This window comes from Parathielavia appendiculata (genome assembly GCF_033297405.1).
Source record: "Parathielavia appendiculata strain CBS 731.68 unplaced genomic scaffold N657scaffold_13, whole genome shotgun sequence".
NCBI classification, from domain to species: Eukaryota; Fungi; Ascomycota; class Sordariomycetes; order Sordariales; family Chaetomiaceae; genus Parathielavia; species Parathielavia appendiculata.
The window spans coordinates 153,871-174,025 of record NW_026944232.1 but is presented as its reverse complement, the minus strand read 5'-3'; the positions used below and the strand labels follow the sequence as shown (position 1 = coordinate 174,025).

Sequence of the window (20,155 nt, the reverse complement as noted above, 5' to 3'; positions counted from 1 at the left end):
TTGTTGAAGGTCCGGCAAGCCCAAGGGCACAGCGGTGTAGGAATAATAATAGTAAAGTATTGAATTATTGAGCATTGAGGGCGTAAATGTAGTAAGCACGGTAGTTCTGAAGTAGCTATGTTCATTTTGTGCCTATCGGCTTTCCGTAGTCGATCCTACGCCGGAATCTCTAATGGTCTAATCCCCACCCTGTCCAGGCACTACCCTACAAATGGTACGACACCTCATCCCCGATTTCGGCGTGGATTGCCTCGATGGCAGAGACAACCTCGTGCGGCAGCGGGCCCTGCTCGATCATGTCGAGGTTGGACTTCAGCTGCTCCACGCTGCTGGCACCCACGATGATGGAGTCGCCGTGGTCGGCGCTCAGGATGCTGTGGTGCGCCGTCCAGCGGAGCGCGGCCGCATGCCCGCCGATGCCGTGCCGGGTCGCCACCTCGACCGCCCTGTCGGTGGCCGCCGTGATGGCGGATTTGACGTAGTACTCCCTGTAGAGGTCGCCCACAAAGTGCTGGTGAAGGATTGACATGTCAGATGGGAAGGGAACGAACCACTTTGTCTCTGTTGGAAGGTTGCGGCAAGGGTAACATACCGACTGGTCGAACCGCCCGCCCACGACTGGATTTCTGTAGTTGCCGGCAAAAAAGCCGCTCGCCGCGGGGCTATAGGCGTAAAAAGCGAGACCGTGCTCGCGCAGGAGAGGGAAGAGGTGCTTCTCGCCGCTGCGCACGATGGCGTTATAGTGGCCCTGGTAGACGCTGGGCTTGACCCAGCCTCGTGCCTCGCAGATGTCGAGGAACTTCTGGACCTCCTCGGCCGTGTAGTTGGAGAGGCCCCATTTCTTGATCTTGCCTTCCCGGTGGGCCTGGTCCATGGCCTCGCACGCCTCCTCGAACGGCGTGGCCCGGTCCGGCGCGTGCAGGTATTCAATGTTGATCTGCTTGATCTGCAGCGCCTCGAGGGACGCGTCAATCTCCTCGAGGATCTTGGCCTTGGTGTGGCTGCCGGGTTCCCGAGACAGGACCTTGGTATCGATGGTAAACCGGGCCCCCGCAGCGACCGCCCCGAGTCGGGGCTCTGAGGTTCCTGGCGCACTGGGCGAATACCCCCTGGCCGTGTCGAGCTGTGTGTAGCCGCGCTCCAGGAAGGCGTTTAGGAAGCCATTCACCTGACCTGGCGTATCAAAGCGGGCCAGAGGGTCGATGGAAGTGTCGCCGACCTGGCTTGTGTGAGCTCCACGGCGTATGCCTTGGATTGACGGAATGGAAGGGTGGGATATCTCTAAGACTCACGTTTCCGGCTCCGAGAACCAAGTTCAGAGGCTTTCTCTCAGTGGTTGCCATCTTGGAGAAGAGCTGAGAGTCGGGGTATGATTTGAAGAGTATTTCCAAGAGTAACTTGATTCGGCCCAGAGCTGGTGTGAGATAGAGTCGGCGAGGACAAGGAAGGATTGTACTAGTTTGACAGGTCTCCCATTTACCTTATATACTTAAAGCCCTCGAACTCCCTCGCACGCTACCAAGATGTGCTCTTACTTCAATTGGAAAAGTGCATAAGGTACTGACGCTAACATGGAATTATCAATCGTATTCTTCATCATGTTGTTAGTTGTTCATCTGGTGGAACCCTCGACAATGCCCTGGCAGTCCACCACGCCAAGACATGCTCCTACCTATTAAGGCATGTGCACACGGTTTTAGTGCTATGCCTGCCGGAAGCCAGCCTAGCAATGGTAGAGGACATCTGACATCAAATCCCACAGAGGCTACCTTATTGATTTTTAATACATTAGACCATGTTCAGCAGATCGGAATCTTGCGAAGCCCGAAACAAGCCGGGGCCGAGCCGTCAACACCCCCGCTCCACCAACGAGCCGTTGCGGAAGCATCCATATTTCTACACTCGTCCGGCGCTCACAAAGCAGCGCGAGGGAGGCCGCGAGTGAAGAAACGGAAATTGGAGGTATCCGCGCTTGGGCGCGAGCTCGCCATTCTGACCCGCTAGTTATGATGGTAGGCAGGATTGATTGTCTCGAGACTAATGGAAGCCTGGATCCAGCGTGTTGAAAGCAGCATCGGGCAGACGACACCTCGGCTACATGCAATTAGTTCATGTCTCCCGCGGGCTCGCTAACTGTGGAGGTCCTTGGGATGGATGGATGGAATTTATTTCGCCCGGAGGCGCGAAGCCTAAAGGGCCTTGGCACGCTAACTACATCCGATTCGTTGACGTTCAACCATCAACTCGTACAAGCCCTCTACTCTCTCCCCTTTTCTCACGCCACCTGTTGCCTCTTGACTTAGTTTAGCAGATCCCTACCGTGGTACCTACACTTACTTGAAGTTACTTTGGGTGACTTGACGTCACCTAACAGCTCACCCCCAAACTACCCCGCTCACCTTGCTCCCAGTCACTCCTTTGCCAAACACATCAGCAGCCGCTAGTCTCCCGTCACGAACCACTCAAATTCCGCGTCCGACCATGGCATCCGGAGCACCAGCTACTCGGCAACAGTCGTCCAAGGATGAGCCCTATCATCTCATTTACTGGCCCGGCATCCCCGGTCGCGGCGAGCACATCCGGCTTGTCCTCGAAGAGGCGGGCGCCCAGTACACAGACACTGCCTTTACCGAGGATGGCATCAATGAAGTGCTCGGCTTCGTCAAAGGCAAGGTTCCCGACGACGGCATCAATTCCCCGCCCTTGGCGCCTCCCATTCTGGAACACGGCGACTTGGTTATAAGTCAAACATCGAACATTCTGCAGTATCTGGGGACTCGTCTTGGTCTTGTCCCCGACGCCGACAAGGACCCCAACGGCGTGTACAGGGTGAATGCGCTAGCCTTGACGGCCCTAGACGGTTTAAGCAACGAACCTCACGATTGTCACCACCCGGTTGCGACTGGGTTGTACTACGAGGACCAGAAAGAGGAGAGCAAGCGGAAGTCTGAGGACTATGTCAAGAACCGGCTGCCCAAGTTCATGTCCTACTTTGAGCGAGTTCTGGGTTCCAAGTCGAGCGGGTCTGGACCTTGGCTTTACGGTTCGGCGTTATCTTATGCAGACTTGGTGCTTTTCCAGGTACGTTGCACTTTGCCGACACTCACCTCGCCCCAGGCCCCCCTGATACCCATCGAAGGCGTGCCCAATCTAACAGCACCCGTTTTACAACCAGTGTGTGGATGGCGTGAAGTTTATGTTCCCCAAGGCCATGGCGAAGCTGGAGAGAGAGGGAAAGCACACCAAGGTCTTTGCGCTGCACAAGGCTGTTGCGGAGCGCCCGAGGATCAGAGCATACCTGGATTCGCCGCGCCGACAGAGATACTCGAATGGAATATACAGGTACTACGAAGAGCTTGATATTGAACCCTAATGTCCACGGTCTGGGGGGATGTTCTTTTTAGGTCAGGGGAAAGCCAGTGGTCTGAGTTGTCTGGTCAATCAACGAGGCGATGATCACCATTGTCAACATCTTGCCTCTTTCCGCAAATGAACTGCGAAAATACTCCACAACACTTTGTGAATCGTTTGACTTGTGAGATGATTTTTGGATACGGTGCTCCAGACGAAGCTGGAGGGACGTCAACTGCGGTCATGCCTCGCGAGTGACACCCAGCTAGATTCACGGGAAAGGAGCTGCTTGAAGGCACTGAAGAAGTGCTGGTGGCCAAATAATTACTTCTTACCTGATACAGGACGACATCCAAGTGTAAGACATCCAAGGGTGAAGTCAGGAATCCCTCTATCGCCTACCGTACTAAATCTCTTCACGAAACACTAGTTAGACCTAACAGGCAGTCACCCTTCGTAATCAACCTCATCTGGACAAGAACCCTCGACTGTGTTTTCAGAAACCACTCGCGCTGTTATCGAGTTGCCTACTTTTCTGTGATGGGCTGAGCCCATGATGGCCTCGGCAACCCTCGGCCGTGGTATCATGATAACGTCATCCTGAGGCAGGCAGTGTCTGTGTGTTCCGGAGCATATAAGAGCTGCCCTCTCTTCCTGTCATCTAGTTCTCTCTTTTCTTCTTCTCTCTCCATTCGAGGCAAACTCGTAGAGTCGTCACCAGCTAGTTGCAATATACTCCTGGGACCGTTACATTTTCAACCTCGGTTCTCAAAGCCGATTCTCAGACCGACTCTCGGACTCGGTTTTGATTTCGATTTTCAAACTTGATTCCCGGACTACGGTAGAAACTTTCAGCTTCAAACTCCATTCTTAGACAGTAATCTCAGACTCGATTCCGATTTCGATTCCTTTCTTCAAGTCGAGTCCCAGTTCCAGTTTCATCATGTGCTCAATCAAGGACGTCAAGTTTTATCCCCATAGAAAGAATGTCGCTAAATCAACCGAGAGGAGGGCGAAAAGCATGCGGGGTCAGCCGCGAAAGGGATGGGGGTTTTGGCAGCGAAGGGGTATGCGATGTGAATGAGAATCAGGGGAGCCGAGGCCCCAGCATTATCAGGACAGGGATAGGAAGGTGCCGCCGCCATGGGTCCCCCATTCCGAGAGGTTGGGATGGCTGGCTATAGGGCGGGATAATACTTTCAAGGTTCTTGTTGCCAAATGAGATGAGCAAGTTTAGATACTTGTTCTGGGGTGTATACTCGAGCTTTGCATTCCTATATAAATACTATTCTTGAAACATTCACTCGCTGTGCTTTGCTATAGCCTGCTCCACTAAGTGCCAGCATTCCCTGGGGTCCTCAAATACATGCCAGATCTCCCTGTACGCAGTATTAGCACGAGCCTGTGCTGGCTTGGTAGGACGAACTTACCGGGGAACTTGGTCAAAGGCCTTTTCAAACCTCTGGGGCTCATTCTTCTCCTGGATCCCAATTGCAGCAATGTCGGTAACCTTTCTTATCAGGACCAACTTAATCCACCCTTGGAACGCCCTACAAGCATTACCTGTCGATGTTGTTTTTTTGTCAGACTGGATTCATTGAGCATCGTTCAAGGGCACGGCTGCTGAGGTTGCTTACCATATGCTTCGGGGTCACTCTGTGTTGAGTCGCCGATGAGTATCAGTCTCCTTTTCGGCAGCCAGCTGTGCACCTTGCTGATCCTGTCCGTCTTATACGCCTCGGTCCCCAGTGTGAGGTTGGAGAGAAGGCCAGATATGGTTTGCCAACTTGAATCTCGCAGTATCAATTGGCCGAACGGATAGTGCTGGTCCCTGAATCTGCGGAGGAATGGATACAGGTTGTATGGCGAAGCCGAGAGGTAGAAGAAGGGCGCGGATGGTGTTACCAGCTCCCGGATTTGCGCGTAAAGTTCGGACATGCCCGGAACTGGCGTCGGCTCACTCACGAATGTCGACTTCAGGATGCCAACCGGGTCACTGGTTTGTGTGATCTTGATGGTGTCGTCGATGTCTGCGCAGGGCATCGGTCAATCAGAGAAAAATTGCAAGCCGGACTGAGAGGATGCAGGAGCCATACCCGAGATCACGGCCCAGCCCTCCGGCTCGGCGTAGAACGTTTGCATCTCGAGCATGCCGACTACTCCCTTTGGGACATTCGCCGTCGACGTCACCACAGATCCGCCAGGGGCCTTGGGAACTCTCTTCACATCGCTGCTGATGCCGTTTCGACCGCCCGGGCCGAGCTTCAGCTGGGTCTTGCGGTCGAAGTTGACCTTGAGCTGCCTACCTGGCAAGATTTCCATGACAAAGGGGCCGATTCGCCGCTCGATGGCCCCCTCCTCTCGGTCGTCCCTTGACAGTCCGACTTTCTCTGCGATGTCCCCGACGATGTCCACCACCATGGGCGACGGACGATGGTCGAAGGCGCAGCCGACAAACTCGGCCACCCAGTTTCCTGCCCGGTCCCGGAATGCGACATTATCCATTAGCCAGACCACGTCGTCGGCGCTGATAGGTGCTGGGAGGGGGTTTTTGGAGCCGAGGTAGGAGAGCAGAGATGTGATCTTGTGCTCCTTGCGCGATGCCTGGGCCTGGTTGGTAGACGAGACGCTGGCAAGAGAGCTCTCTGTGTCGCTGAAGTGGCCATGCAGCCGCGTTTGCTGCTCCAACCTGGCTGACTGAGCCGACATCACGGAGTCACTGCGGCCGAACGACATGCTGCCGGGGGTCGATCGGTGTTTGTAAGCTTCAGGTTTATCGGCGTCGATGTGACTGTCCTCTTCCCATGCCGGAACCGAGACACTTGTGGCACGTTAAACTCCACTGGGCTATAACCTGGATTTATGTCGATGTTAAGTTTCCAAGCACAAGATGCTGAGTGGGTGACTGACGTGCTCCACATGATCATGATGATCATCTGCGACTCGGGTTGGTCATCGGTCCAATCAGCCAAGAGTCCAAGACACGACACACTTGCGAGGTTGGCCGGCAGCTCCAAGCAAAATCCGGATTGAGCGTACTTTCCTAAACTGTCGGGCTTGAGTCGCCCTGCAGGTGACGCACCTCTGGTCCAACCTGCCACGAATCGGCGTCTGACACAAGCTCTCACTATCTCCAGTTGGGCCTAGGTCTGATGCGACTGGTTCAAGGGACTGCTGGTCGGGTCGGCACGGCTGGCTCCGTAGGTTCCTGCAAAGTTTCCATACGGCAAAAGCACGCGACATCTCAGGCCTGTGCACGAAGTTGGGCTTGCGGGACTGCCTGGATGCAGAGGGGCTGGTTCGATTGCGACGCCAAGTCTATCTTCAGGTTTCTCACCTCGGCCTGTCTCCAATGTCCACTGGAGTAGGCGGTGTACTCGACTCGTTGTGTTTCGCCAACAACTGATCCTTGGGCTCCTCCTCGCCGCCCGCGACAATTCTCAGGCTTCCTCGTCGCTTTGGGTCGGTTACCGCATGCCAAACATTGCAGCACGCCCTGACTCCCTGTCCCTCATCCAGTCCTTCCTCGCCTGTCTCGTCGCCATCACAGATCATGTTCCAGCCAGCTCGCTCAAACCGCTGCCGGACATAGTCGGACATGCCTGCAAACCGGACCAAGACCTCAGACCCCCCGTATGCTCTGATTTCCGAGAGAAGCACCTTGAGGTGGGTGCAAGCGGTCGTGTCGATGTGGTTGGTCCGGCCAAAGTCCAGCACAACGAGCTGAATGGGCGGCAACGAGGACGACGCATGGATCCCCGCGCGGCGGCGGAGCTTGGCCAGGCGTTCCTCCCGCGAGACGGACCAGCTCCGCTCGGCTTCCTGGCCCTCGGCGCTGAAAAAGATCGGTGCGTGGTGAGTCTTGATGGCTTCAATGACGCTGGTTTTCACACGGTATGCGTTCAGGAAAATGACATCGTTGAGCTGGAATATTCGCGTGTCGCTGGGGACGGACGACGGCAGCTTGCGGGCGTCGTCGAGCACAGCCTCGAGTTCGGACTGGCAGTTGAAAGTGGAAACCCGCGCAAACACCTGTCGCAGCAAGACATAGGCAACGTTGAAGCCTACCGAACTCGCAATGCCAATCTCCGTCGACACAAACAAGGACACCCACATCGCGATCATGGATGACACAAAGTCGGCGAGCGACGCCCTCCAGTATCGATAGAAGACGGCGGGTGGTGATATCAAGGGGAACACAGCGTTGATAACGATGGCGGCCAATGTCGCATTCGGTATCCAGTAGAGGGTACCGACCAGCTTGAAGATGGAGACCAGCACCACAGCCGTCGTGACGAAGCCGGAAAGGGGCGACCTGACCAGGCAGGCCGAGTTCACGGCCGTCCGCGACATGGCCCCTCCTACACCGATGGCATGGAAGAAGCTGTTGGCAATGTTGGCCACGCCGAGGAATGTCAGTTCCTGGCTTTGGTCCGGGACGTAGTTGTTTTCGACTCCGAACCCATACGCGATTCCCGTGTGCTCGATTCCACTTCCGACAAAGATTATGATGCTCTGGGTTGCCACCTTGGACAGCAACTCGGCTTTGGGGATGCTCGGGGGCTCTTGGCCGTTGCCGTGGACCTCGGCGACCCCGAACAGGAATTTGTCTGAGCTACCGCGTGGATTGTTGACGGCATATCCGACCCCGGTGAAAAGCACAAGGGTGATGAAGGCGCGAGTAATCGAGGCAAACCAGATAATCTTATTTTCCTTTCCCCACCGCTTTCCGGCCTGGTTGAGCAGGGTCAGGAGCAGGAGGCTGGAGAAACCGACGAGACAGGCCCACCCGTTGGCCTGCGGCAGTCGCTGGAAGACCTCGTGGATTTGTGTTGCTGTTCCGTCGCCCAGGCTGGGTTCGCCTAGAAGCGAGTCGAGCTGGTTGAGGATGATGGTGATGGCAACGGCAGAGATGAAGCCCGTAAGGGTCGGAAGCGAGATGAATTGCAAAAGGAACCCGAGCTTCAGAAGCCCTGTGACAAGGCTGTAGATGCCGACCATCATGGCGATGGCCGAGGCAATCTCGGAGGGAGACCCGCTCTCCTCCCCGACTGCCTCGATGACCTGGGCCGACAAGATGGATATCAGGGATGTCGGACCCGTGGACACATCTTCACAATACAAACAAAGATGTCAGCTTCCCATTCAATGTCGATCCATCGGCGCCCTCGTACTTACCCTTCGTCGTGCCCATGATGGCGTAGATGGCCGAGGGAAGCCAGCTCGACATCAGGCCATACTGGACAGGAACCGTAGCAATACGAGCATAACTCAACCCTTGGGGGATGAGCATAAGACCAACGGTCAGGCCCGCCACCATGTCGTTGACCAGCCAGCGGGGGTCGTATAGCGGAATCCATTGGAAAATGGGGAACTTTTCTGCCACATATTCCACCGAAGCTTTAGGCAGGGCCCTGGCGCCAGTGACGGCAAACCGTCCCACACGGTTCCAGGTATAGTCTGTTGCAAGCGCTTCCCTGGCCTTTTTGAATCGCTCCATCGTGAGGGGTGGGGGAAGATAAAGGCGGACCGGACCTCAACTAGTGGACATCAACTGCGTCTTGAGACAGAATGGGATAAACTGACGGGTGTAGAAAACAGCCGGGGGCACCCACGCTGCTGGGCGGTCTTGTAATCGCATTCAGCGCACTGTGAGTCCTGCCGCTGCGCTAGTACACGGCGAGGGTTCGGGAGGGCCAGCTTTTCATAATTGAAGAACCAAGTTACCCTTACCTCCTTTCATTGGTATCTGGGTGACAGGAAGTTGTCCCGGACTTGGCGCTCGTATTTCTTGCGCCTATCCTCTCCGTTGTCACTCGAAGAGTGTAGCGGACGGGAGGCATTGTGAAACGCCGTTATTATAGCGTTGGCTGAAAACAAGTTCCTCGACCTGGATGAGGGCATTGCTTGAACAGGTCTAGGTCGAGTCAGGGGCGCGGGAGGAGGAGGGTTCTTACTCAGCCCCAACCTCTGATAGGCAGAAGCAAGCCATTGTGCGGGACCGATCCTGCATCCCAAGTGACGCACATTTGACCTGATTCATAATCGGGAATGCAGCGGTTAGGAAAAGGAAAGTTAGTAACGTATGTTTGGAGCGGGGGACTTCCACTTTGTCTAAGACTGTCGGATCATCTCGTCTTACGGAGTCCTTTAGCTCTCCGCTCACCGCGATTCTGGGCCGGCCGTAAATAAGTACCTGTTGATAGTTTTGGTCTGCCATGGTCAAGATATCTAACTTGGTGTTTGACTACTAACTTGAAGTCCTCCTTATCGAGCGAACACCTGTCTCCGAAGTCGAGTGGAAGTGACAATATTGGTAGAAGACTTACTCGTCTTGCATGGCCGACATCAAGTTAGGCCCCCCTTAGTTCTGGTCTGGGTTGTCCAGCTCTGTTTGGATTTGCTTGCACAACTTTCATTGGTGGAACCAGCTGGAAGATAAGAAGCGGCCTTCGATTGCACATCCAGTATAAAGAATGCTCGTCGCGAGGTATGCTTAGTGTCGATGAAAAGTCCAGTCATCTAGTTAGTGCATACTGTTTGTTGGTTACGCCTCGCGGGGCGGATGAATGTGTGTGTTGGTTGGTTTCGGTGGGTTGTAAGCCAGCAGGAGGTCCAACAACAGATTTGAATGTGTTGGCGACCAAGGGCTGCACTTAGCTGAGGAGCCATGATCCCACTCATATACCGAAAGATACGAGGTGAAAAATTAAGAAGGGAAAGAAAGTAAAGATAGACTTGAAGCGTGAAATGAAATGAAAGCAAAAGGAGAAGGGAAGGAAGAAAGGGAACTAAAGAAGAAATCATCGAGGCAAAAAGGAACAGTATAAATACAAGAACTACCAAGGGTTAGGGTAGGGTGAATGCAAGCCAACAAAAATCTCTTCAAAGGGAATTACAAGCTCTTGCTTGAACTGAGTTAACCTCTTTATCACTCAAAATATAGTGGTGTGCAAAAATCGCAGCTTGTCTATCTTATAGGTGTTTTCTTATTCACAGGTACTTCTGAAAATGGAAGTCGACATTGACGGCTCTAGATTCGCTGAGCGCACTCGCAGCTTTGTCGAGTGGTTTCAAGCTCTTCCTGGGGCGACTTTCCGCTCTGACTTGATTGCCGTCGAGGACCTGAGGGCACAGAATGCTGGTCGAGGAATTGGTCAGTGAGAGACATCTCATAAAGAAACCGTACTAATACCCGATGCTGACTTTCCCATGTTCAGTGGCCCTAGCCGATGTCGAGCCCGACACTGTTCTCTTCACCATTCCTCGGAACGCCATCATCTGTGCAGCAACCTCGCAGCTCAGAGACAAGATCCCCCACGTTTTTGGCCTGGACAACGACGATGCTGGGCAGCCTGACTCTGGAGATGACGACGACGATGGCTCTGGCGCACAGCAAGACTCTTGGACGCTGCTCATCCTGGCCATGCTCTACGAGTACCTCCAGGGCGAGTCCTCACGCTGGAAACCGTATCTGGACGTGTTGCCCACCGTATTTGACACGCCCATGTTCTGGTCACCCGCCGAGCTGTCCGAATTCCAGGCCAGCGCCCTGGTCGCCAAGGTCGGCAAGGACGAGGCGGACCGGATGATCAAGACCAAGATCATCCCCGTCGTGCGAGCTCACGAGCAGGTCTTCTTCCCGCCTGGTAGCAGCAGCCAAACCCTCGACGACGCTCAGCTGCTCGCCCTGGCCCACCGCATGGGCAGTACCATCATGGCCTACGCCTTCGATCTAGAGTCTGATGATCCCGAAATCAAGCAAGCCGACGAAGAAGCCGACGACGAGTGGGTTGAGGACAGAGAGGGCAAGACGATGCTGGGCATGGTCCCGATGGCCGACATCCTCAACGCCGACGCCGAGTTCAACGCGCACATCAACCACGGCGAGGACGCACTGACGGCTACGGCCTTGCGCCGCATCAAGGCCGGCGAGGAGATCTTTAACTACTACGGCCCGCTCCCCAACGGCGAGCTCCTGCGTCGGTACGGCTACGTGACGCCGCATCACAGCCGGTACGACGTGGTCGAGCTGCCGTGGGACCTCGTCGAGGCAGAGCTGAGGCAGCGCGCCGCGGGGGGTTCCGTGGCCCCCTCAGATTGGGAGAAAGCGAGGAAGCTCACCCTGGCGGACGATGCGTTCGAGGAGAGCTTTGTGCTGGAGCGCGCCAGCGACGACCCGGACTCAGAGGGAAGACTCGGCACCGACACCGTCTTCGCTGGCTTGCCGGACGAGCTGGGCGAGCAGTTCAAAGCGTTTCTCAAGTCGATCAAGAAGGTTTGCAATGCCAACCTAGCCGTCCTGGCATTGTCAGATGGGGACATGCGGAAGAATCTTTATCTGCAGGCCGTACTCGGGGCTTTGCAAGCCAGGGAGCGTCAATACGCCACGTCGCTTGAGGAGGACGAGCACATCATCCGGGCAGGGCAGCTGACTCGCCGGCAGCAAATGGCGGTATGGGTTAGGAGAGGCGAGAAACAGGTCCTGCGGGAGGCCCAGGCGTGGGTCAGGAGGCAAATGGACGAGCTACGGAACAACCTGGCTTCAGAAAAGAGGGCGCAAGGGGACGATGGCCCAACTGCCAAGAGGCGGCGGGTTTGAACATTGTGATGTTATTTGCATTGACACCGCGCTTGTATCCATCGGTAAATAATCAGTCAGCTAGGCGCGCATAGTTCATCGCACTTGTACGAACCCAAGAGGAATACCCTGTATCAGAACCCAATCGACGTCGCTTTGGTTTTCGGCCGTTGATGGCAGGGTATGACCCGAAAGGGGTGGTATCCAAAGTGTGCCCTGTCACCCTCCATAAGGTACGTCTGTTTTCGTGTAGAAGCCGGTGATCGCGATCTGAGAACCCATGAGCGGCTCGAGGAAACATCGACGAACCATGCTTGGCACCACCGGCCGGCCTGGATATCACCTACTCGAAGTTCCCGCGCTATCTAAACCTGCGACATCCTTCTTCTTCCGCACCAGATTGGCGCCAAGAATATTTACCTGTTGTGGCTCGGCAGGGAGTCCATTCAAAACCTTTAACGGCGAGTTCTGGTTGTGAGTTGCACCGGTGTCGGACGACTCGGACGCCTTCTTCCTCCTGATCAGCCCAGTCAGGTTTATCACGCTGCTGCCAGTGGCACTGGGCGGGGGCCCGCTGACTCCCAGCGAGTCGGAAATGATTGCCCGGCCGACGGTACCCCCTTCCGCCCCCTCACCCATGCCGGCTTCGTCGAGCCATCGCCGAGAACTGCCAATGGCCTTGTCGATGGTCGAAAAGTCCAAGTGGAGAAGCAACTCGACAATGCGCTTGTATGCTGCTTCGTCCACCATCTTGTCTCCGCGCCCCTCTGGTGGCCAGTAATAGTATGCCGTTGCGGTGGGTCGGTCGACGAGGTAACTGCGCGCATGTGTCTTGACCTTTGGCGCGCGCGGCACGACGGGGCCCGACAGCTTCTTCTTTGCTTTCTTTCTGGAGACTTTGGGTGGCGGTGATGGCGGTGCAGCAGCAGCCTTGACGGGGGTTGATCGGGGCGTATAGGATGAGATGTCGCCGCGACGTCGAGGCGGAGTTGCAGGCATGGACGAAGGCAAAGAGGAGCTAAAAGAGGTGCTGGGGGTCGCAAGGTCGGTTGCTGGAGGGGCTGCCGAGCTTGAGGATGGCTGGTTGGAATCGAAAACCAGCCACACGAATCCGGTCATGCGGCCGCTGGAGCACTCCTGACGGAAGGCCATCATATCCCAAAACTGCTCCAGCGACTTGACGCTCTTCCAAGCTCCAATGTCCCGCTTGCGTTTGGAAATTTCCTCGTCGAGCTCGTCACGGAATCGCGATTTCGGATCGTCTGGATAGCTAGGGATGAGACATCGTGGAGGAACCCAGTCAAACTCGCCAGTGTAGTGGGAGATGCGTTCGAGGGGATGACCGACGACCCAATTCGCCAGGCTCGCTGTTGTCCGCGGTATGAAGGCCCGTGATTCCCCCTCTTCCAGCCCAGGCACAAGCAGGTAAGCCTTGGTGCTGGCCCATGGCTCCCTGCTCAGCCCCTCCATAAGCGGGTTCAGGGTCTTGCACCACCAGCGAACAAGGCCTCTATCGTCCAAGACGTGTTTCCCCTTGTTGCGGACACTCCCGGGGAACAGGTATTGTGCTTGTGCGCGAGCAAACAGATTGACGATCGATTGGACGTGGTTGCGCCGGCGGTGGTCGAGAAGGTACGCGAGGAATGTCGCGCACACCCGGCGTATGAGCGATGGGGCGCCCTTCGGAAGGTTGAGTAGATGGAGGTAGCCGGTCGAGTCGGCTTTGGAGACGAAGAGGGTGGTCTGGTAGGCTGTGGTAAATATGAGAACCTCAATTGCGAAAACCAATGCCGGTTTCCTGGTGTCCGCCTCCTTGGCGGGTTCTGCACCGGGCGACGCTCGTTTCAAGGACGGAGCCGTCCCCTCCCGAGGGTAAATCGAGACGGCGAGAAAATGATTTTCCCTGTAAGTCTTGTCCGGCCGTTGACCTGGTGGGGCTGCGCAGAGGGGCTCGGTTCGTGTTGGAGGCGTCGAGATGTGGTGGATTCCGAACTTGTGGCCCTGGGGGAGAATTGCTGCAAGTCGGTCGCGGAGGCAATTGGCGCTGCCAGATGCGGTGTTGTTGTTTACGGCGTGTTTAGGACTAGATGATTTGGAAGACGACATGGCGATAACTGAGCGAGAGTAAGCTATGTGCGGACAATTGGGACAGCTCCGTGATCGAGAGGAAACGCGTTTGCGAATCGCGACAAGTAAATTGAAGAGATGGTGGAGCTTGAGCTTGGAAATGGATGCAGTGGGGCATCACTTGAAAGTTCGGCTCGGCGATAGTGGGTCACGCCAAGACCGGAAGGCTTGGCACCTTGAGAGCCCGTCACGAAAAATCAAGAACCGAACATTGACTTGAATTGCGGACGTACAAGACACTCCCTAAACACGCCACGGCATCGATTTTTCTGCACTTCGGCCCCATGACGCTCCACCCATCTCGCTCAGTCGCCTCGGCGACGTGCAAGGCGCTGCGGAGATACAATGCCTCGGCGCAATCGGTCGCGTGCAGGCTCGGGCAGCCGGTCCGGCAACTGTCGACTTCGTTAGCACGCAACTCCGAGGCCGCCGAGGCCGTCGAGTCGGCCACCGAGCAGCAGGTTCGGCCACGGTGGTCGTACACGCCAGAGCGCATGAAGGGACCGGGCTTCTCCATCAACGTCGTCAAGGACCGCAGCCGGACCGTCTGGCACAACAACGAGGATCCGGCGAAGCTCGATGCCATGTACAACCGCCTCCTGGGGTCCAAGGGGGACAGGATGCTGCCGGACGAGATCAAGTGGCTGGCCATCACACACAAGAGCTTTGATCAGGGGCGGCGAGGATTCAACACAAGGCTGGCCTACTTTGGTGCGATCCCAAACGCCCAGACATTATCCATCGGGAGTGCGGGCAACCTGATCTGACTGTAATTCTGGACAGGGCGCCTGATCGTTTCTCTCGAGACCACACGGCACATCATAGTCGCACCGGTGACGGCGCGAGATCCTCCCCGGGACCCGTTCGGCCGCGAGCCTTTCCAGCACAGCGCGCTCGCCAACATTGACAAGCTTAACACGAGGCAACCGATAGACGTCGTTTCCAAGGAGAAGCTGGCCAAACTGGCCGTTGATGTTGGCCTGCCAGAAGTGGTCAGGTGGAAGCCAAGAATGGTATGTGATCTCGGGGGTACCTACTGGCAAGCACGCAGCGGGCATTGTGGCGGCTAACCTGGCTTCTCCCATTTACCAGCCCGAGAACCTCGATGCCTCCGGTATGACGGTTGTGCTCAACACCGCCCTCTTCGCCATCATCGGTGCTATATCCTTGCAACATGGCGCCGAAGTGGCCCAACAGGTGGTTCGGGAAAAGATCCTCAGGAGGCTGGGCGCATAATGACAACTGCGGCGCGGTAATAGACGTGTATAACTCTGTACCATATCACGGGGCAATAGAGAGGCAGGCCGGGTTCCCCGGGTCCGAAACCGCTGTGCCATTAACGCCGATCATGGTGAATTCGCGGTGCTGTCATTATAGGATACATGTGCTAACATTACTACACAATGCCAAAACCCACAGCCACGCATGCCATGCTATGAAACCCAGGAGCGAACGCCGAAGGCAAGAAGACGACACGACAACAACACACCCTGCCTGTCCAGAGTACACGACCGTCACCATCCGCCCTCAAAAGATATCTCGGCGACCTTCATGGGCTGCTGGCCGACAACCATCCAGCCATTCCCCACGCGAAATTGCCTGCCTCTCCCGATGATAAAGCGCCGGTAGTAGTCGGCGTCGGCGTCGGCTTCCTCCAACATACAAACTCCTCCCGTCCACTCGGGCGGCGGCAGGCGATCCGGATACATAAACAGGGTGAACTCGTCCATATCGGCAAACACAGTGCGCGCAAAAGCCTTGAGCGTCGCGGCACCGACCTCGTGCGCCCATAGCGCCACGCTCATGGCCAGCTTCCTAAGCCCCTTTTCCTTGCCGGCGCCACCGGCGACATCGCTGTGCCGCGGCCGCCCGGACGTCGGCCTGTCCTTCATGCGGAACCAGTCGAGCAGCTTCGTCAGGCGCGTGTAATGCAGGTCCCCCAGCAGGACCACCGTGTCGTGCTCCAGGTTCAGGTACAGAACCCGGTAACTGTTTTGCAGCGGTAGCGTGACGGTGTAGAACTCGAGGGCGGCGGCGCGGGCCTCGACGTTGACGGACAACGCGGCCGGGTTACGGGATTGTGACTGCCATTTCGGAGTCGCACCGCGTTCGTCGTCATTGGCGTAGTGAGCGCGGCGTGTGTGGAGCTCGACGGTTCGAGGGAGAAATGACATGTGCCTGGTTGCCGGTCAGGCCTTGTTCGCGGATCATCCTTGAGCCTACCCGTTCGGGCAGCTGGCCGTATGTACCGTCGACGCAATTGGAAAACACTCACCATATATTGAGACGGAGCTCGGCCGGAAGTAAGGGGAAGTATGGGAATGTGCCGGGTGCCGCTCGCGTGGGCAAGCCGGGTTCGGGTTCTGCACCCGAGATTGCTTCTACCACATTCGCGGCAGCGTCTTCCTGGCTGGGCGACAATGGTGGAGATGGCAGCTCCGACACTAATACAGAGATGGCGGAATTGGAACCACCGGCTTTCATCGTGGGCTTGTTCTGAGCGGGCTCGGAGTGGGCATCGAGGTTGATGTGGGGGAGCTGTGAGAGCACGATTCCAAAGTGTTCGTCGACCGCCATGGTTGAGATTCGGGGTTCCTGGGATTTCGAAAGAAGACGAGACTGCCCTAAACCGCTAGCAGCTTGTTGTCGCCGTTCTCCCTTGGTGAAATAACTGCTTGATGGCGAATTGGTCTCGTAATTTTATAGCTGGTTGGGAGTGGTATCGACGCGGGCCCTGTTCGGGCGCCGCGAGTGGGGCCTCCAGTTCCGGCCGTTGAAGGGCGAGGATGGTGGTGAGTTTTTGGGGTCGAAGAACTTGGGGAGTCTCAAGTAGACCGAAAAACTGGGGTGGGGATTGCGAGGCTAACCGATGTGCGCTGGTGCAGGAGCTGGGTCAATAGCGCCTGCCACTGCGCCCTTGCATCTGCAGCATCCCACTTTGACCGTGACTTTGGCAGGTGCAGCGGCTGGTCCGACAGTGACGTCACAGCGCAAAAAGGAGCTTTTTCACGACCGGGAGTCTGAATGCCCACGGGTTCACGACCATCTGCAGAAAACCGCAACTTCAAGCTTCTTTTAACAGATGACGGGAATTGAATTGATCCTAATTGATCTTCAGGGTCCGCTCTCAGACAACATCCTCATGTCAGCTCGACCAACCTTTTCTTTCCTTTCTTTGGAATGCTTGATCCCGCGTCGCCACCCGACAGAAAGCACGCACCCGACACGCGGAACAAGTCCCAACACCCGCATCCTAACGGAGCTTGTGGACCCCCTGCCTATCAGGTACAGCAGGCTGTCTGTTTTCCCGGTGGTGCAACAGCGTGTCGGGGCGACCCAGTCGGTTTCCCCGGCCATTCGAGACCTCTCGCCCAGTCAGTACGTCAATGGCCGCCGCCTCACCTTCATCCGCATCGAATCAACCGGCTGTTTAACAATTAGTCATACATTCTAACAAGTGTGAGGAGTAATTCGGGAGCAAAGGCGCCGCTTTGGGGACAGGGTGACTCCCGTCACTCCCAAGACATCTCAAAAGAAACAAAAGAGAGCGCGGATTTGACGTACCTTGGCCGTCACCTGAGCAATCTTGGACACACAGTCAGCATCCACTGCTCCTCTTCACACGGGCTGCCTCTTCACCCGGACCACTTACATTGTACATCTCGGACTTGGTCCTGTACTGCCCCTTTTCGTTCACAACGGGCTGGCCTTTCTCATCGAGGTCAAGCTCTCCCAGGCCAACCTTGACAAAGTCGAAGGCCCTCGCCACAACCGCCACAATTACCCGAACCTCGATGGTAGCAAGGTCCTGCCCGATGCAGTTGCGCGGGCCGCGTTCGAATGGCCGCCATGCTCCGGGCGGGATTGACTTTCTGTCGCCAGCGTCGCCGCCGCGAGGCTCTACGTCCTCGTCCTGCGCGCCCGCGCTCATGATGCCCGCCTTGTCACCCAGCCAGCGCTCGGGGACAAAGTCGTTTGCCGTGTCGCCGAACACGGTCCTGTCCCGCTGTATGATGGTTGCGCAGTTGTAGATGATGGCTCCGTCCAGGCAGAAGCTCTGCCCGTCAGGCGTGCGCACCGTGCACCCGGAATTTGGAGGAGACATTCGCGCGGTACCCGCAGGGGGGTACAGTCGAAGAATTTCTTTGATGACGGCCGTGGTGTACGTCATGCGCTGGATAAGTTCGTCCCCGTTAGGAGCCAGCAGCTTCTCCCGCACGGCCGCCGGGTCCGGGTCCGGGCCGAAGAGTTCGTCGAGCTCGTCGCGTACCGCCTGGAGTACATGTGGCGAGCGGGACAGCTCGTAGAAGAGCCAGGCCAGCAGGATGCCGGTCGTGTCGTGGCCGGCGAAGAGGAAGGTTTTGAGCTGGTCCCGGGTCTCGGCTAGAAGCCTGGCTGTGAGTTGGTCGCCACCCTGCAGGCTGAGACTCAGGACGTCGCGGGGTTTGGCTTTGCCGTTCTGCTGCTGCTGTTGCTGCTCAGCGTGCGCCTGAATCATGGCCTCGAGCTGTCTGTCGATTTTGCCGCTAAGGCGATGCCGGTGCCACTCGCGCCTCGGGTACATCCACCACGGTAGGTTCTCATCCCCTCTGTATAGGCTGACCAGCTGGTCGTACAGCCGGATGAACTCGCCCTGGTTCGACGACTCGGAGTGCTGCGCGTTGAAATCGACGTTCATGGTGATGGCCCCGATGATGTCGAAGGTGAGGTTGATGGTGAGCTTGAGCAGGGGGAACTCATCGCCCAAGTTAGCATAGCGGTCGAGATGCTTGATGAATATGTCCGTCTTGTCCAGAATGCAGGGCAGAAGCGTCATGAGATGCTGCGGCGCAAACCCGGGGTTAAAGCGTTTTCTAAGCTGCTTCCAGTCCTCATTCTAAAAGCAGCCGTTAACAACCGCTGGAGAGCATGAGACGCAGGTGTGAGGGAACGCTTGCCTTCCTCACCAAGATGGACTCGGGCCCAATCAACTGCACCAGGTCGCCCAGCGTGGGGGACTTGGGCGTGCTCCAGGGGAACAATTTCGAGACTCGTGAGATTTGCTCGGCCACCTCGTGGCTGGTCACCACGACCATCGGGTAGCTGGCGGGACGGAGATCACAGAACATGAGTGGCGGGTTTCCCAATTCCTTGGCCATCTCGGCGAAGACGGTATCTATTAGTGGGCAGAGAGTCAGTTGTCTGCCTCAACGCAGCCTGCGGGTCTTTCCTGGCCATCATACCATGGTGAATCCTAGGCGGCCCCCTCAGGGTGTACTCATGAATAACTTTCAGATGCCCCCAGAGAAAGGATGGCTTAAGCTGGGGGAAATTCGCAAACTGTCTGAACCGGCGGTGCCATAATGTTGTGAGCAAATAAGTGGCCACCAGCGGGAGAGCCAGCAGGACGAGGTTTGCAATCATGGTGTTTGACCCATAGAGGTTATAGAAATATGGAAGTGGATAATGCGGATCTTGCTCTTCTGGTCCAATCTTGAGTTTTTCATTCCTATCTGTTATGGGATGGAGGAACTTTCGTCTCCTGCCAAAGACAAGGGGCGAGTCGAAGGAAGGTTATCCCGCAATGTTATCGTCTGCAGTGGAGACAACAAATCCTGCCAAGCACGGTGCAAACAGCTCAGTGGCCACAGATGGTACATGGGACGGGCTTGCAGTAGCTGTATTCCATTTTGAAATAATTACGCTTGGCTACAGCCGCTCTACCTTGATCAGAGGCTGGACTGCTACATGGCATCATGCCAATGGGATTGTACCTTCCGGTACGGAGTATTCGTACGGAGCACATCTAGCGAAAGTGCGGGGGGTGTATCTAGACGCGTTATTTCCGGCTAAATACACTCCTCTTACACCCATATTCCGATAAACAAATAGTTACAGCTCAACCCTGAGTTGCCATTATCCAAGAATACGAGGATAAAAAGAAAAAAAAACCGAGGTCACGAATCTAATGAATTAAATACTAAGAAAAGAGTAGATAAGAAACACAATAAAAAGAAAAATATATAAAATTTAAGACAAAATAGAAAGATCAAAGAATAAAGTAAAAAGTATAACGTACATGATAAGCGAACGTCCCAGACATGCGAACGTCCCACA

At 55.9% G+C, this 20,155-nt stretch overlaps 9 protein-coding genes across 9 annotated transcripts; 3 read left to right on the top strand and 6 right to left on the bottom strand.

Annotated features, from left to right (window-relative positions):
- Positions 1 to 139: 139 nt before the first annotated feature.
- On the bottom strand, positions 140 to 1,360 carry N657DRAFT_624013 (aflatoxin B1 aldehyde reductase member 2). Its single transcript, XM_062790704.1, has 3 exons — positions 1,293 to 1,360; positions 593 to 1,219; positions 140 to 511 (listed from the first exon to the last, which is right to left on the bottom strand). The coding sequence occupies exons 1-3, from the start codon at positions 1,341 to 1,343 to the stop codon at positions 206 to 208; spliced, it is 984 nt and encodes a 327-aa protein (XP_062644773.1). The 5' UTR covers positions 1,344 to 1,360; the 3' UTR covers positions 140 to 205.
- Positions 1,361 to 2,229: 869 nt separating this feature from the next.
- N657DRAFT_648373 (glutathione S-transferase) lies at positions 2,230 to 3,676 on the top strand. The gene is made up of 2 exons (XM_062793504.1): positions 2,230 to 3,081; positions 3,176 to 3,676. The coding sequence occupies exons 1-2, from the start codon at positions 2,482 to 2,484 to the stop codon at positions 3,371 to 3,373; spliced, it is 798 nt and encodes a 265-aa protein (XP_062644772.1). The 5' UTR covers positions 2,230 to 2,481; the 3' UTR covers positions 3,374 to 3,676.
- A 925-nt stretch (positions 3,677 to 4,601) lies between these two features.
- On the bottom strand, positions 4,602 to 6,359 carry N657DRAFT_648372 (uncharacterized protein). The gene is made up of 5 exons (XM_062793503.1): positions 6,262 to 6,359; positions 5,448 to 6,205; positions 4,989 to 5,381; positions 4,782 to 4,914; positions 4,602 to 4,730 (listed from the first exon to the last, which is right to left on the bottom strand). Exons 2-5 carry the CDS (start codon positions 6,085 to 6,087, stop codon positions 4,652 to 4,654), a joined length of 1,245 nt encoding a protein of 414 aa, XP_062644771.1. The 5' UTR covers positions 6,088 to 6,205; positions 6,262 to 6,359; the 3' UTR covers positions 4,602 to 4,651.
- A 71-nt stretch (positions 6,360 to 6,430) lies between these two features.
- On the bottom strand, positions 6,431 to 8,933 carry N657DRAFT_133167 (sulfate transporter 4.1). Its single transcript, XM_062785880.1, has 2 exons — positions 8,530 to 8,933; positions 6,431 to 8,462 (listed from the first exon to the last, which is right to left on the bottom strand). The coding sequence occupies exons 1-2, from the start codon at positions 8,849 to 8,851 to the stop codon at positions 6,685 to 6,687; spliced, it is 2,100 nt and encodes a 699-aa protein (XP_062644770.1). The 5' UTR covers positions 8,852 to 8,933; the 3' UTR covers positions 6,431 to 6,684.
- Positions 8,934 to 10,362: 1,429 nt separating this feature from the next.
- On the top strand, positions 10,363 to 11,953 carry N657DRAFT_658033 (SET domain-containing protein; the record flags this gene model as incomplete). The annotated part of the gene is made up of 2 exons (XM_062794853.1): positions 10,363 to 10,507; positions 10,572 to 11,953. 2 exons carry the CDS (start codon positions 10,363 to 10,365, stop codon positions 11,951 to 11,953), a joined length of 1,527 nt encoding a protein of 508 aa, XP_062644769.1.
- N657DRAFT_648367 (uncharacterized protein) lies at positions 11,948 to 14,135 on the bottom strand. Its single transcript, XM_062793502.1, has one exon. The coding sequence runs from the start codon at positions 14,036 to 14,038 to the stop codon at positions 12,272 to 12,274; it is 1,767 nt and encodes a 588-aa protein (XP_062644768.1). The 5' UTR covers positions 14,039 to 14,135; the 3' UTR covers positions 11,948 to 12,271.
- Positions 14,136 to 14,319: 184 nt separating this feature from the next.
- N657DRAFT_648365 (uncharacterized protein) lies at positions 14,320 to 15,367 on the top strand. Its single transcript, XM_062793501.1, has 3 exons — positions 14,320 to 14,770; positions 14,843 to 15,072; positions 15,152 to 15,367. Exons 1-3 carry the CDS (start codon positions 14,344 to 14,346, stop codon positions 15,293 to 15,295), a joined length of 801 nt encoding a protein of 266 aa, XP_062644767.1. The 5' UTR covers positions 14,320 to 14,343; the 3' UTR covers positions 15,296 to 15,367.
- Positions 15,368 to 15,573: 206 nt separating this feature from the next.
- N657DRAFT_578671 (uncharacterized protein) lies at positions 15,574 to 16,233 on the bottom strand (the record flags this gene model as incomplete). Its single annotated transcript, XM_062789335.1, has 1 exon — positions 15,574 to 16,233. One exon carries the CDS (start codon positions 16,231 to 16,233, stop codon positions 15,574 to 15,576), a length of 660 nt encoding a protein of 219 aa, XP_062644766.1.
- A 1,395-nt stretch (positions 16,234 to 17,628) lies between these two features.
- N657DRAFT_601702 (cytochrome P450) lies at positions 17,629 to 19,717 on the bottom strand. Its single transcript, XM_062790109.1, has 3 exons — positions 19,282 to 19,717; positions 18,997 to 19,214; positions 17,629 to 18,935 (listed from the first exon to the last, which is right to left on the bottom strand). The coding sequence occupies exons 1-3, from the start codon at positions 19,460 to 19,462 to the stop codon at positions 17,658 to 17,660; spliced, it is 1,677 nt and encodes a 558-aa protein (XP_062644765.1). The 5' UTR covers positions 19,463 to 19,717; the 3' UTR covers positions 17,629 to 17,657.
- Between the last annotated feature and the right edge of the window lie 438 nt (positions 19,718 to 20,155).

Excerpts from the sequence above, each read along its gene's own strand:
- N657DRAFT_624013 (XM_062790704.1), bottom strand. The coding sequence starts at position 1,343 with ATGGCAACCACTGAGAGAAAGCCTCTGAACTTGGTTCTCGGAGCCGGA. Across the intron at positions 1,220-1,292 it reads TGGTTCTCGGAGCCGGAAAC|GTCGGCGACACTTCCATCGA; the intron begins GTGAGTCTTAGA and ends CACACAAGCCAG. Across the intron at positions 512-592 it reads GCGGGCGGTTCGACCAGTCG|CACTTTGTGGGCGACCTCTA; the intron begins GTATGTTACCCT and ends ATCCTTCACCAG.
- N657DRAFT_648373 (XM_062793504.1), top strand. The coding sequence starts at position 2,482 with ATGGCATCCGGAGCACCAGCTACTCGGCAACAGTCGTCCAAGGATGAG. Across the intron at positions 3,082-3,175 it reads CAGACTTGGTGCTTTTCCAG|TGTGTGGATGGCGTGAAGTT; the intron begins GTACGTTGCACT and ends TTTTACAACCAG.
- N657DRAFT_648372 (XM_062793503.1), bottom strand. The coding sequence starts at position 6,087 with ATGTCGTTCGGCCGCAGTGACTCCGTGATGTCGGCTCAGTCAGCCAGG. Across the intron at positions 5,382-5,447 it reads GGGCTGGGCCGTGATCTCGG|ACATCGACGACACCATCAAG; the intron begins GTATGGCTCCTG and ends TGCCCTGCGCAG. Across the intron at positions 4,915-4,988 it reads GAGTGACCCCGAAGCATATG|GTAATGCTTGTAGGGCGTTC; the intron begins GTAAGCAACCTC and ends CAACATCGACAG.
- N657DRAFT_133167 (XM_062785880.1), bottom strand. The coding sequence starts at position 8,851 with ATGGAGCGATTCAAAAAGGCCAGGGAAGCGCTTGCAACAGACTATACC. Across the intron at positions 8,463-8,529 it reads CATCATGGGCACGACGAAGG|ATGTGTCCACGGGTCCGACA; the intron begins GTAAGTACGAGG and ends TGTATTGTGAAG.
- N657DRAFT_648367 (XM_062793502.1), bottom strand. The coding sequence starts at position 14,038 with ATGTCGTCTTCCAAATCATCTAGTCCTAAACACGCCGTAAACAACAAC.
- N657DRAFT_648365 (XM_062793501.1), top strand. The coding sequence starts at position 14,344 with ATGACGCTCCACCCATCTCGCTCAGTCGCCTCGGCGACGTGCAAGGCG. Across the intron at positions 14,771-14,842 it reads CACAAGGCTGGCCTACTTTG|GGCGCCTGATCGTTTCTCTC; the intron begins GTGCGATCCCAA and ends AATTCTGGACAG. Across the intron at positions 15,073-15,151 it reads TCAGGTGGAAGCCAAGAATG|CCCGAGAACCTCGATGCCTC; the intron begins GTATGTGATCTC and ends CCCATTTACCAG.
- N657DRAFT_601702 (XM_062790109.1), bottom strand. The coding sequence starts at position 19,462 with ATGATTGCAAACCTCGTCCTGCTGGCTCTCCCGCTGGTGGCCACTTAT. Across the intron at positions 19,215-19,281 it reads GCCGCCTAGGATTCACCATG|ATACCGTCTTCGCCGAGATG; the intron begins GTATGATGGCCA and ends GCCCACTAATAG. Across the intron at positions 18,936-18,996 it reads AGTCCATCTTGGTGAGGAAG|AATGAGGACTGGAAGCAGCT; the intron begins GCAAGCGTTCCC and ends GGCTGCTTTTAG.